Below are 13,587 nucleotides of genomic sequence, written 5' to 3'. Positions count from 1 at the left end.
GGACTTCTATGTACTGTCACCTACCTCTAATTTCTGATCAGTTCTATCTGCTCATTTCTTTTCTTACAGGCAGAATATCTGTTCAAGCACAACCCTCAGATGTAGAATGAAGATGTATTTAAATGTTACCTGCTCAATAAAAACCTGTGTAATACATTAAATAGGTGTTTCTTGTTGGTAATAAAGCTGTCTAATATAAAAAGAATAAAAGTTAGAAAAATACGAATTAAAGGGTTACTCCGGTGGAAATTTTTTTTTTTTTAATCAACTTATTGATCTCTTTTTTTTGCCAAAATGGTTTTTATTAAGATTTTTCCAGAACATAATAAACAGCAGCATCAAATGATGCAATGAAACTTATTGATCTCTTAATATAGCCGTCCTATTGGTGTCATCCCATCCCTTATTGGTGTCATGTGTTGTCTCTTATAGTGGCCAACTTCTTCATCACATCCAGGGGTACTCCAGTAGAATTTTTTTTATTTTTTAAATCAACTAGTGCCAGAAATTTAAACAGATTTGTAAATTACTTCTATTAAATAATCTTAATCCTTCCAGTACTCATGAGCTGCTGTATACTCCACAGGAAATTGGGTAGTTCTTTCCAGTCTGATCACAGTGCTCTCTGCTGACACCTCTGTCCAGAGCAGGAGATGTTTGCTATGGGGATTTGCTCCTACTCTGGACAGTTCCTGACATGCACAGAGGTGTCAGCAGAGAGCACTGTGGTCAGACTGGAAAGAACTACAGAACTTCCTCTGGAGCATACAGCAGCTGATAAGTACTGGAAGGATTAAGATTTTTAAATAGAAGTAATTTCCAAATCTGTTTAACTTTCTGACACTAGTTGATTAAAAAAAATTCTACTGGAGTACCCCTGGATGTGATGAAGAAGTTGGCCACTATAAGAGACAACACATGACACCAATAAGGGATGGGATGACACCAATAGGACGGCTATATTAGATCAATAATACAATAAATCAGCACACAGCTACATAATCCAGTTTTGCGACACCAGAGGTATTGGATTAGGAAAGGCAAGAGATCCTATAAGTTTATACAGTTTATCAAATAGACAACATTTTTATATGGATTAGAAAAACACCCAAAACCTGGATAAACCGTTTATAGTCCGTAGTACATGTCCATGAGAGTGATCCAGATCATGGATAGTGTCCATATAATACTGACATACAGTGACTTTACTATAGTGCAGTAGAGTTACTTAATAATTCAGCTATACAATGTCCATGTAATACTGCCATGAATACCATACATACTAGGACAATAAAAGGGCATTAAAACAGATCTATAGAGTGCCAATCAAATACTGTCATATAGTGCCTACATAATAGTTCAAAAGAGGGACTTAATAATTCAGCTATACAGTGTCCATATAATACTGCCATGTAGTACCTACACATTAGTGTAATACAGTGGCATAATAACAGAGCTATGTAGGTACTATTACTATGTAGGTAGTATTATTCTACTATTTAGTTCTTACATAATAAAACAATACAGTGGCATAAGAGAGCTAGATAGTGACTATGTAGTACCGCCATATAGTGCCTGCATAATAGTGTAATACGGTGGCATATCAGAGCTATATAGTGACCATATAATACCACCATATAGTGCCTGCATAATAGTGTAATACGGTGGCATAAGAACAGAGCTATATAGTGACCATATAATACTGCCATATAGTGCCTGCATAATAGTGTAATATGGTGGCATAAGAACAGAGCTTTTAAAGTGACCATATAATAGTGCCTAGTAGAGATGGGCGAACTTACAGTAAATTCGATTCGTCACGAACTTCTCGGCTCGGCAGTTGATGACTTATCCTGCATAAATTAGTTCAGCTTTCAGGTGCTCTGGTCGGCTGGAAAAGGTGGATACAGTCCTAGGAAAGAGTCTCCAGCCACCGGAGCACCTGAAAGCTGAACTAATTCATGCAGGATAAGGCATCAACTGCCGAGCCGAGAAGTTCGTGACGAATCGAATTTACTGTAAGTTCGCTCATCTCTAGTGCCTAGGTAATATTGCAATAAAGGGACAAATTATTAGAACTACATAGGGCTATATAATACTGCAGTATAGTGCCTACATAATAGTACAGTATAGTAGCAAAATGATACCTATAGAGTGCCCATATATTACTGAAATATAGTGCTTACATAATATAGCACTACAATGACAGAATAATAGACGTATATTGTGGCACATGATCAGGTCATGGATAAAAGACACAAGGACACAGAGGGCCAAGGACAAGTGGCCATAATCCCTGTGACTGGTAGCAAGCCATAGTGGTGAGATATCCCTCCATACAGTGTACAGGTAGAGTTCCTCCCCAGCTGTGTACATCGCTCAGATAACATTAGGCAGGTGATGAGCGGCTGCCTCCCCCCCCCCCTAACACAGCGCTCGCTGATCGCCGGAGACAGGCGTCTGATCTGCCTTCTTCTCTCATTTGTACGGAACATGTTTTCACTAAGACAGTTCGGTGTTCTCCAGCTTTTATCACTAGTGTAAAGCCTTCCTAATTGCCTTTGAGAGCTCGGAGTCCATGCCAAGCATGAACGTGGCACCTTCTCCACAAGATGGCGCTAGGTGACTGCGCAACCAGACGAGGTTTACTGGTCCACGACTATAGGAAGACAGAGAACTTACGGGGAGAACATCATGGAGATGGATAAAGTTTACTGAACTCTTTGTTTTAGTCTGGAATTACTGCGTATTTATATAAGCATTTTGCTATTTTCATCATGAAAGAAGCTGAAAGAAAAATGGTATTGTCTTGGTGCCGTAAAGCAGATTCTTTTTGCAGCAACTCCGAGGGCATTCGCATTTATGGCACTCCTGTTATCGCCATATGCATTGCTTCCCAACTAGTGTGCCTCCAGCTGTTGCAAAACTACAACTCCTAGCATGCCTGGACAGCCTTCGGCTGTCCAGGCATGCTGGGAGTTGTAGTTTTGCAACAGCTGGAGACACACTGGCTGGGAAACACTGCACTAAGGGTGCGTTAACAGGTATATAATTTAAAGGGGTTATCCAGGAAAAAACTTTTTATATATCTATATATATATATATATATATATATATATATATATATATATATATAAAATCTCAACTGAACGTTAAACAGCTCCAGAAAGTTAAACAGATTGCTGAAGTTGAGTTGTTCTTTTCTGTCTAAGTTATCTCCGATGACACCTGTCTCGGGAACCACCCAGTTTAGAAGAGGTTTGCTATGGGGATTTGCTTCTAAACTGGGCGGTTCCCAAGACACGTGTCATCAGAGAGCACTTAGAGTGAAAAGAACAACTCAACTTCAGCAGCTCATAAGTACTGAAAGGATTAAGATTTTTTAATAGAAGTAATTTACAAATCTGTTCAACTTTCTGGAGCCAGTTGATATATCAATAAAAGTTTTTTTCCTGGATAAACCCTTTAAGGGGTAAAATGACACATAGCCCCGCCTACCCTGACATCACTTCCAGGTTCCAACAATAAATAGTAAACAAGGAATCCAGCTTTTACATAATAAAAAAACAAACAAACATTATATACATAATTCATCTATATATCACTAAAAAGCCACAGTTCATTTAAAGGGGTACTCCGATGCTTACACACCTTATACCCTATCCAAAGGATAGGGGATAAGATGCCTGATCGCGGGAGTCCCGCAGCTGGGGACCCCCGGGATCATGCAAGCGGCACCCTGTTTGTAATCAGTCCCCGGAGCGTGTTCGCTCCGGGTCTGATTACGCTCGACCGCAGAGCCGACGTGTGACGCTCCGCCCCTCAATGCAAGTCTACGAGAGGGGGCGTGATAGCTATCACGCCCCCTCCCGTAGGCTTGCATTGAGGGGCGGAGCGTGACGTCACACGGGGGCGTGACGTCAGACGCCGCCGGCTCTGCGGTCGAGCGTAATCAGACCCGGAGCGTGTTCGCTGATTACAAATGGGGTGCCGCTTGCATGATCGCGGGCGTCCCCAGCTACGGGACCCCCGCGATCAGGCATCTTATCCCCTATCCTTTGGATAGGGGATAAGATGTGTAAGTACCGGAGTACCCCTTTAAGGATGATGCTAATAAATAAATCAATTAATGAATCCGTACCATAACCCAAAATCAGTTTAGATCACTTACAGTTCTCAGCAGGGTTCCCCAGTAGTGTTGCGGTCATGGACGCCGCTAGTTGACCATTGCTCCATCCAATCATCAAACTATCTATATATCATTAAAAAAAGCCACAGTTCATCTTTGGATTATGCTAATAAATAAATCAGTATCATAACACACACTCAGTCTATATATATAAAACTCAACGTGTGTGTATGTTCCACAAAAACTTCCAAACGCTAAAGATATTAACATGAAACTTGGTCACATGTTACTTATATGTCAACAACAAACATAGGATAGGTGATTTAACCTTTAGTCACCCATATTTGCCAGGGTCGGGGTTTATGTTTAAAGTCCTATACAAGTCAATGGGAAATACATGTTACTGCATAACTTCCAAACGGCTGGAGATATTTCGATAATACTTGGTCACATGTTACTTATATGTCCACTTGAAATATAGGATAGTTAATTTAACCCTTAACTACCCTCATTTGTGAGGGTCGGGGGTTTTGTTTAAAGTCTCATGCAAATCAATGGGAAATGTATGTTCTCACATAACTTCCGTACGGCTGGAGATATTTCATTACCTGGTCACATATTACAGGTCGGGATATGAGGTCAAGATAGGAGGACAGGATGGTCGGGATAGGAGGTCGAGTTAGGAGGTCGGGATATGAGGATGGGATATGAGGTCGAGATAGGAGGTCAGGATAGGAGGTCGGGATAAGAGGTGGAGATAGGAGGACGGGATAGGGAGTTGAGATAGGAGATCGGGAAAGGAGGACGGGATAGGAGGTCGAGATAGGAGGACAGGATAGTAGGTCGGGATAGTAGGTCGAGATAGGAGGACAGGATAGGAGGTTGGGGAATCGGAGGTTAGGAGGATGGGATAGGAGGTCGAGATAGAAGGTCGGGATAGGAGGACGGGATAGGAGGTCGAGATAGGAGGTCGAGATAGGAGGTCGAGATAGGAGGTCGAGATAGGAGGTCGGGATAGGAGGTCGGGATAGGAGGACGGGATAGGAGGTCAGGATATGAGGACAGGATAGGAGGTCGGGATATGGGGTTGGGATATGACAACAATATATGAGGACGGGTTATGAAGTCAAAAGCTTCCTCCTTTGTTGATTTTCCCTCCCCAACAAGGATGAGGAAGGAAAAACCGGGCAACGCCGGGTACTCAGCTAGTATACATATAAATATATATAAAACATAAAGGTGAATAAAAAAGCCAAAAGTACAGAGGACTATAAGGATCAACCTAGAGGTAGAGAGCCAAAGCTGTCACTCTCATTTTGTACAAGATGCCCAATGCCCACTTGTTTATAGTAATATAATGGGGGTAGTAGTACATATAGGGGGGTATTTATCAAAGGATTTATGTGTTTTTTTTTCCTGTAACTTTGGCGCAATACTTTGGCGCAGTGTCTTTTTGCTGCAAAGTTTGGCGCATTTTCTCCACTGTCATTTTTACAACTTTCTCAAAATCACACGGTCCTGTGCGTGATTTTTACTTTGGTCAGTAATTCATCATTTGCGCCAATCGATCTTTGGCGCAATTTTGCACCTTTTTTGGCCCAATTCACCGGCAAGAAATTCCGTACATGGAAAACACAAATAGCAATGTCAGAAAATGTAAAGGTGTCAAAATACAATTTTTGTGAAAGCAGCGACGCTTCCGGGGCTGCTCAATACTATCCTGCGACATAGTTGTCTCTGAGTGACCTTCACCCTCCGTTGAGCCAGCATTGGACATGGCCGCACAGGTTCAGGAAAGGTAAGCACTAAAGTAACCAAAAAAAACACTCAAGTAAAAAATAAAATCCATTTCACATGATATATATATATATATATATATATATATATATATATATATATATATAAACCCCACAAAAGAAAATAACTCCCGTCGCTTGCTGATATACTGCAGGAGGGACTCCGAAATGGCTGCTCTACAGGGTAAAATACGCGTCCTCTGTGGTGGTAAGTTCTGTCGAAAAGGCGCTGTGAACGGCTGATTTCAACATTTGCACCAAAAACATTTGCACCAAAAACAACTTGCACCAATCGATAAATTTGGTGCATCTCCACAAAAACCAAAGTGAAAAAAAGAAGGGTAAAAAGAAACTGTCAACAGGGAAAATTGATAAATACCCCCCAAAATGTGTACAACTTAAAGGAGTAATTCAAAGGGAAAATTTTTTTTCTAATTGACTGGTGCCAGAAAGTTGAACAGATCTGTAAATTACTTCTATTTAAAAATCTTAATCCTTCCAGTACTTATAACCTGCTGTATGCTACAGAGGGAGTTGTTTAGTTCTTTCCAGTCTGACCACAGTGCTCTCTGCTGACACCTCTGTCCATGTCAGGAATTGTACAGAACAGTTGAAGTTTGCTATGGAGATTTGCTCCTACTCTGGACAATTCCTGACAGAGACAGAGGTGGCAGCAGAGAGCACTGTGGTCAGACTGGAAAGAACTACACAACTTCCTCTGGAGCATACAGCAGCTGATAAGTACTGGAAGGATTAAGACGTAATTTACAAATCCGTAAAATTTTAAAACACCAGTTGATTTAAAAACCTTTTCCTTTCTCCAGAGTACCCAGGGCCGGCGTTAGGGCAGGGCAATCCAGGCAATTGCCCAGGGCCCCCATCCCCCAGGGGGCCCCCTGCGGGCTGCTCAGAGGCGGATCCAGGGGGGGATCCGCCACTGAGCAGCCTGCAGGGGGCCCCATCACATTTGGGACATCCCTGTGTCCCGAAAGGTAGATGTCCTGGCCAGTGGCATACTAAGGGGGGAGGGGGGCGGCGGCCCGCCTCGGGTGCCGCTCACAAGGGGGGTGCCAGGGGCGGACTGACCCGCCGCCGCCACTACTGAGGATCCGGGACACTCAGCCTAGATCCCCAGCAGACAGCGGTGCCTTCTCCTGTATGCACGATACACGCACATACAGGAGAAGGTGTCCCCTCTGTGTGAGCCGCAGCTACACAGAGGAGACCTGACCTCCGCCCCCACGCAGCACTCAGTACAGGCGCTGGTGACGTCACTCATAGGCGCCTGTACTGTGGAGGGGAGAAGAAGCGGGCCCTGCAGCTGAGGAGATCGCTGCGTGAGATATCAGGTGAGCATCCTTTTTTTATTTTATTTCTCAACTCTGCATATACCTAAAGGGGGGGGGCTACTCTACATATACCTATGGGGGAGGGGGGGTTACTCTACATATACCTATGGGGAAGGGGGGGTGGTTACTCTACATATACCTATGGGGAAGGGGGGGGGGTTACTCTACATATACCTATGGGGAAGGGAGGGGGTACTCTACATATACCTATGGGGAAGGGAAGGGTAGGGGGTTACTCTACATATACCTATGGGGAAGGGGGGTGGTTACTCTACATATACCTATGGGGAAGGGGGGGGGTACTCTACATATACCTATGGGGAAGGGAAGGGTAGGGGGTTACTCTACATATACCTATGGGGAGGGGGGGGTGTAACTGCATATACCTATGGGAAAGAGGGGGGGGTGTAGCTCTGCTTATACCTATGGGAATGAGGGGGGTGTACCTGCTTATACCTATGGGAAAGAGGGGAGGGGAGGGGAATGTAACTCTGCCTACACCAATGGGGAAGAGGGGGGGGGGGGGGAAATCTGCCTATACCTATGGGAAACGGGGGGGGGAGGTTTTTTTTTTAACTCTGCCTATACCTACGGGGAAAGGGGGTGGGGGGACTCTGCTGCCTATACGTAAGGAGAAAGGGGGGTTAACTCTGTTCCTATACCTATTGGGAAGGGGGTTTAACTCTGCTGCGTTTACCTATGGGGAAGGGGGGCTACCTAACTTTATACCTGGATGCCTAGCTACTTACCTACATACCCAGCTACCTAACTATGTACATACCTGGCCTTCATACATGGCTGCCTAACTACCTAGCTAGCCCCCTACCTACCTAACTTGTCACCTACCTACATATCTGGCTTCATGATCTACCTACCTAGTTACCTATTTACCTGGCTACCTACCTACCTGCCCGTTTACTGTGCAGGACACCAAGGAGGTCATTATTACAGTTTGTGGGCCTATAGATGGAAAGATTGTGTAGAGGAAGGGTGGGCACTGGAAAAATGCAGAGTCTGACATGTTTTTCCTGCAGATGTCTTATCCGGACGGAGAAGAAAAGGAAAGAGGACGCCGCTGATCAGAAAAGACGTAATTGTGAGTCCCAAAATGTAACTGCAATCACTTATATGGTATACACATCCTGTGTACAGCTGATATCTACCGCCATATGGTCCTGTATATAATCACTTATACAGATCCTTTATAGTTTACTGGTCTGTGTATAGTGGTTTTATTCAGTACAGTATGGCGGTATTATCCAGTTATTGTGTGGTGGTATATATTTACTCCTTGTATACCAGTATTATTAGTCATGGAATTTTACCTATGTTAAAGTGTTTCTTACATATATAAATTCTAGTTTATTGTGTGTGGGATTTAGGTGCAATAGGGGCGTGGCAGAAGATTGACGAGCTGCAGAGCCTAGTAGGGGCCCTTGCTTTTTTTTGGTCTGTGGGTCCCAAGTGTTGTCAATCCGCTCCTGGGAGGGGGTGTAATTAAGGGGGGGTAAATAAAGGGGGGGGAGGGAGTGGGGTGTAATTAAGGGGGGGGAAGGGTGTGGGGGGGGGTGTCAAACAAAGGGTCCGCCCCTGGTGCCAAATGCTTTAGGTACGCCCCTGGTCCCGGCTACCTTTCTTCGGCCCCGCATTAACTTTAAAAACGCCGGGAGGTAGCACACGCAAGGACGTCACTGATGTCCCGTGCATGCGCTCATAGAAACAGAGCAGAGCATCGAGAAGGAAGACGCGCGCACGGCAAGTTACCTCTACGTCATCTTCAGTGCTCCGACCACCGCTCCTCCGGTCCCGGGACCTATAAGCCATAGCAGTAGATCGTGACCCCTGACCGGAGGAGCAGTGGACGGAGCACTGAAGTACTGCACCTAATGTGGGGAACTATACTGCACCTAATGTGGGGGAGCTATACTGCACCTAATGTGGGGGAGCTATACTGCACCTAATGTGGGGGAACTGTACTGCACCTAATGTGGGGGAACTGTACTGCACTTAATGCGGGGGAACTGTACTGCACCTAATTCGGGGGTACTATACTGCACCTAATGTGGGGAACTATACTGCACCTAATGTGGAGAACTATACTGCACCTAATGTGGGGGAACTATACTGCACCTAATGTGGGGAAACTATACTGCACCTAATGTGGGGAACTATTCTGCACCTAATGTGGGGGAACTATACTGCACCTAATGTGGGGGAACTATACTGCACCTAATGTGGGAGAACTATACTGCACCTAATGTGGGGGAACTATACTGCACCTAATGTGGGGAAACTATACTGCACCTAATGTGGGGAAACTATACTGCACCTAATGTGGGGGAACTGTACTGCCCCTAATGTGGGGAACGATACTGCATCTAATGTGGGGGAGCTATACTGCACCTAATGTGGAGAACTATACTGCACCTAATGTGGGGAACTATACTGCACCTAATGTGGGGAACTATACTGCACCTAATGTGGGGAACTATACTGCACCTAATGTGGGGGAGCTATACTGCACCTAATGTGGAGAACTATACTGCACCTAATGTGGGGAACTATACTGCACCTAATGTGGGGAACTATACTGCACCTAATGTGGGGAACTATACTGCACCTAATGTGGGGGAACTATACTGCACCTAATGTGGGGGAACTATACTGCACCTAATGTGGGGGAACTATACTGCACCTAATGTGGGGGAACTATACTGCACCTAATGTGGGGAACTATACTGCACCTAATGTGGGGGAACTATACAAAAATATAAAATTGTACTATTCTGATCCCTATAACTCTGTGCCAGGGTTAGCTGCTCCTTTGAACACCAAGTAAGGGCGGCTCCATTTGGGACACTGTGTGTACTGTATAGGACCCTGAAGAAGCTCCTGTCCTCTACTTAAACCATTGTTTCCCAACCAGGGTGCCTCCAGCTCTTGCAAAACTACAACTCCCAGCATGCCCGGACAGCCAACGGCTGTCTGGGCATGCTGGGAGTTGTAGTTTTGCAAAAGCTGGAGGCACCCTGGTTGGGAAACACTGACATAGACAGTGATTACAGCTCCCAGTAGATCTTTGTTACTTTTATATGTAAGGATTTGCTTTATCTATATTAGTTATCTACTTATTTTTCTTTAATCCTCACCTTTTCCTATTTTTGGATGACATTTTGGGGCTTCAGAACCAATTACTGGGTTTCCATAGAGTTATGGTGACAACATACAATGGTTTCAACATACAATGGTCGTCCTTGAATCAATTAATATTGTAACTTGAGGGACCACTGTATATGCATGCAATGATTTTTTTTTTTTATTATTATGCACCGGCTGACAGAGCCCAAATATACATCGGCCGCTGCGTCCTGGAGTGCGGAGACGGTCTTTTCTTTGGGCTGGTCCTGGTGTCACTAATTGATTTTAATTATTGATCTTCCACTGAGCCATATGTCATCTTCTGGGCTGCAGCCGTCATTTAATAGTTAAAATCAATCAGTAGCACTACAAAAAGTTGCAGCGTATTTGCCCCCAAACCCCCCCCCCCCCCAAGCCTTAGCCGACATCTTTGATATTCTCAGCTGTAGATCTGCGCGCGACGTCTACGACAAAGAAGGAGGTAAATGGCTCCAGAGGAATTTCCCTAATCCATTGTTTGTCCCTGGTTTGTGAATCCCGCTCCATCAATTATCTCCATGTTGCGCGCAGCTCTTTCCGGCAATAATGCGCATTCCTTCAGGCATTTAAAACATAAAAAAGTACAAAAAAAAAACTCCTTTATTTTGCGCATAAAGACCCAACGTTATTAAAGCCTGAACGGTGATATTAGATCGTGTTTCCTCCACTAATATGAGTCTGATACGGAGGGGGAATGGATTAAGGGGGTTGTTTTTTTTTTTAGAACTTTCTTCGAGAGCAAGTTTTGAAATTGATTTTCAGAATCAGCTGGAGCTTTGGATTATTCCTAAATTAAGGCCCCAGGCTACAGAAAATGGATATTCTAATAAAGCAGCTAAAAGAAAGAAGTAGAGGAAGAAAAACACTTTTTTTCCCCCCCTCATTTCCTTTAAAACCTCGTCTGCCCTGGCACACGGCGTCCTCTCTGAATTTCGCATTGTATGGTGCCTGGTGTCTTGTGTGTTCTGGAAATTTGGCACAGGCAATAACCCTTGTTTGCATTTTCTGTCTGCAGTGAAGCTGTTAATAATGAGATTGATGATAAAGTTGTTGAAAAGAGACAGTTGGAGAGGGCTCCTCTCCATGAGTGACAGAGGGCATGCCCCGTTTTCACAGCCAAGAACGCCGCCTCCAGCAGAGTGCCGACAGTGCCTGGTCACCGTGCCAAGACTGTTAGAAGGAGCAGGAGGAACGACAAGCCTTCAGTATCTCTATTAATACTGAGCTTCTGGGTTCATGAATAATAATTCCCAGTCCCCCCCCCCCCCCCTAAATGTTCCGGACCACGCTAGTTAAAAGTTCTCGCCTAGGCGGACCGGTCCATGGGAGCCTTAGAAACCTAACCCCCCTCTACGTTCGGAGGATGCCATACCAAATAATACTAATAATCTTAGGATGACAGGGTTGGAATAAGAGACATTCCCAGATGGACGGAGGCGTTCAGTAATCCAGCCACAGGTCTGGCTGATAATTTTATTCAGCCACAATCAAGGAATGGCAGCGCTCACGGAGCATCCGCTTCTCGCGCTCCATATGTCACTGCTGTTTTACTCGTTCTTTCCAACTGACTCTCTGGCCATGTGCTGTCTAGATTTGTATGTGATCCGCACGTATACATATGGATATTTTAGGACAAGTTTCTTAAAGCAACATTTAATCAATTAATTAGAAGACGGGCGGCTCGGAGGCTTGTCTAAATATTAATGTGTCGCCCCGCTATACGTTAGGGCGGGTGTGTGAGGTGATGCTTGTGTTATCGGGATGAAGGGGGGAAGGCCGGAGCATATGGGCCAGAAATCATGTAAGAAATCACGTTCTAGTGACACCTCTGAGGGGGTGCAATGGGGTGGTCTTCTCAAAGAGGAGGACGATATACAAAAGCTTGATTATGGAGGGATCTTCTACATCTATGAGATAGATAGATAGATAGATAATAGATATTAGTAAGATAGATAAATGGATAGGTATGATACTGTATGATAGATAGATAGATGAAATGAGATAGATAGATAAATAATTGATAGATATGAGATAGATAGATCAATAATAGATAGATAGATACAAGATAGATTGATAATAGATAGATAGATATGAGATAAATATGAGATGCATAAATAGATAGATATGAGATAGATAGATAGGTAAAAAAACAAAGATGAGCAGCACGACCAAAAAAGTCCAGATAGGGTGCCAGCTAAGTAAAGGCTTTGTCCAACAGCCTCAAGCTTGACAATGGCCATGAGAGGTGGTCGGAACATAGATATGAGAGCGTAGATATAAGAAAGATAGATAGATATGAGATAGATAGATAAGATATATATATATATATATATATAAATAATTTATATAGATAGATATGAGATAGATAGATAGATAGATAGATATAAGATAGATAGTTAGATATGAGATAAATAGATATGAGATAGATAGATAAATTCTAATACCAAAGTGATCTATTTCCCAGGCGGTCCCATTCCTCGCAGCAAATAAGATGTTTGTAAAGTTTATTTTCCTCAGAACTTAGGAGTTATTGGTTAATTAGAAAACAAATCTGAGGCTTCTGCAGCCAATAATATATGATGGAAAAATAAGCAATTTGGTTTCCAGGTTTTCAATCTGGAGCCTCTGTTAATCAGGAGACACAAATCATCTCTGGTTCATAATTACTGTACAGATTCCCTCATTTATGGGGAGAAATTGTCTTGGGTATTTTTTATTTTTGTCTTTTTTTCTTTTAGTTGTTTTTTTAACAGCTAAAATTCATGTAAATTTCGTTTTTGCTCCTTAGCAAAAATTAATTAGCATAGATAACATATATATATTTATATTTATATATATATATATATATATATATATATATATATATATATATATATATATATATATATATATATATACATATACATACACACACATACACACACAATTTTACCTAAATAGTGTAGAGTGCACCTATGGAGGAGATGAGGCCAATTTCAGGGGCTCTGAAACATGTAACAGCAGCACTGCAACAACTTTCAGCTCAGCTTTGTGGACACTCATATATTCTGCGCAGCACCGCCATTATTGTAGCATGGCCAGGTAAGAAGGCCCAGATGGCCTGTACATGGTGAATTAGTTTCAAAGCAACTAAAGC

The 13,587-nt window shown here is 43.3% G+C and overlaps 1 protein-coding gene and 1 long non-coding RNA gene across 3 annotated transcripts in view; one reads left to right on the top strand and one right to left on the bottom strand.

Moving 5' to 3' along the window:
* Positions 1-225, top strand: part of AK7 (adenylate kinase 7) — a 28,126-nt gene extending 27,901 nt beyond the window's left edge. For both annotated transcript variants that reach the window (XM_056546115.1, XM_056546114.1), the window contains one exon: positions 70-225. In XM_056546115.1, coding sequence (XP_056402090.1) covers positions 70-105 — 36 coding nt within the window. In that variant the 3' untranslated portion in view covers positions 106-225. The remainder of the gene's footprint in view (positions 1-69) is intronic.
* A 1,806-nt stretch (positions 226-2,031) lies between these two features.
* The window catches only part of LOC130295414 (uncharacterized), a 102,403-nt gene continuing 90,847 nt past the window's right edge, over positions 2,032-13,587 (bottom strand). The window contains exons 6-7 of the long non-coding RNA XR_008848826.1: positions 4,172-4,252; positions 2,032-2,787 (exon numbers count right to left, since the gene is read on the bottom strand). This is a non-coding gene — a long non-coding RNA (uncharacterized LOC130295414). The remainder of the gene's footprint in view (positions 2,788-4,171; positions 4,253-13,587) is intronic.

The sequence above is a fragment of the Hyla sarda genome, chromosome 11, assembly GCF_029499605.1.
Source record: "Hyla sarda isolate aHylSar1 chromosome 11, aHylSar1.hap1, whole genome shotgun sequence".
Lineage (NCBI taxonomy): Eukaryota > Metazoa > Chordata > Amphibia > Anura > Hylidae > Hyla > Hyla sarda.
This window is presented reverse-complemented; position numbering and strand designations above follow the sequence as displayed.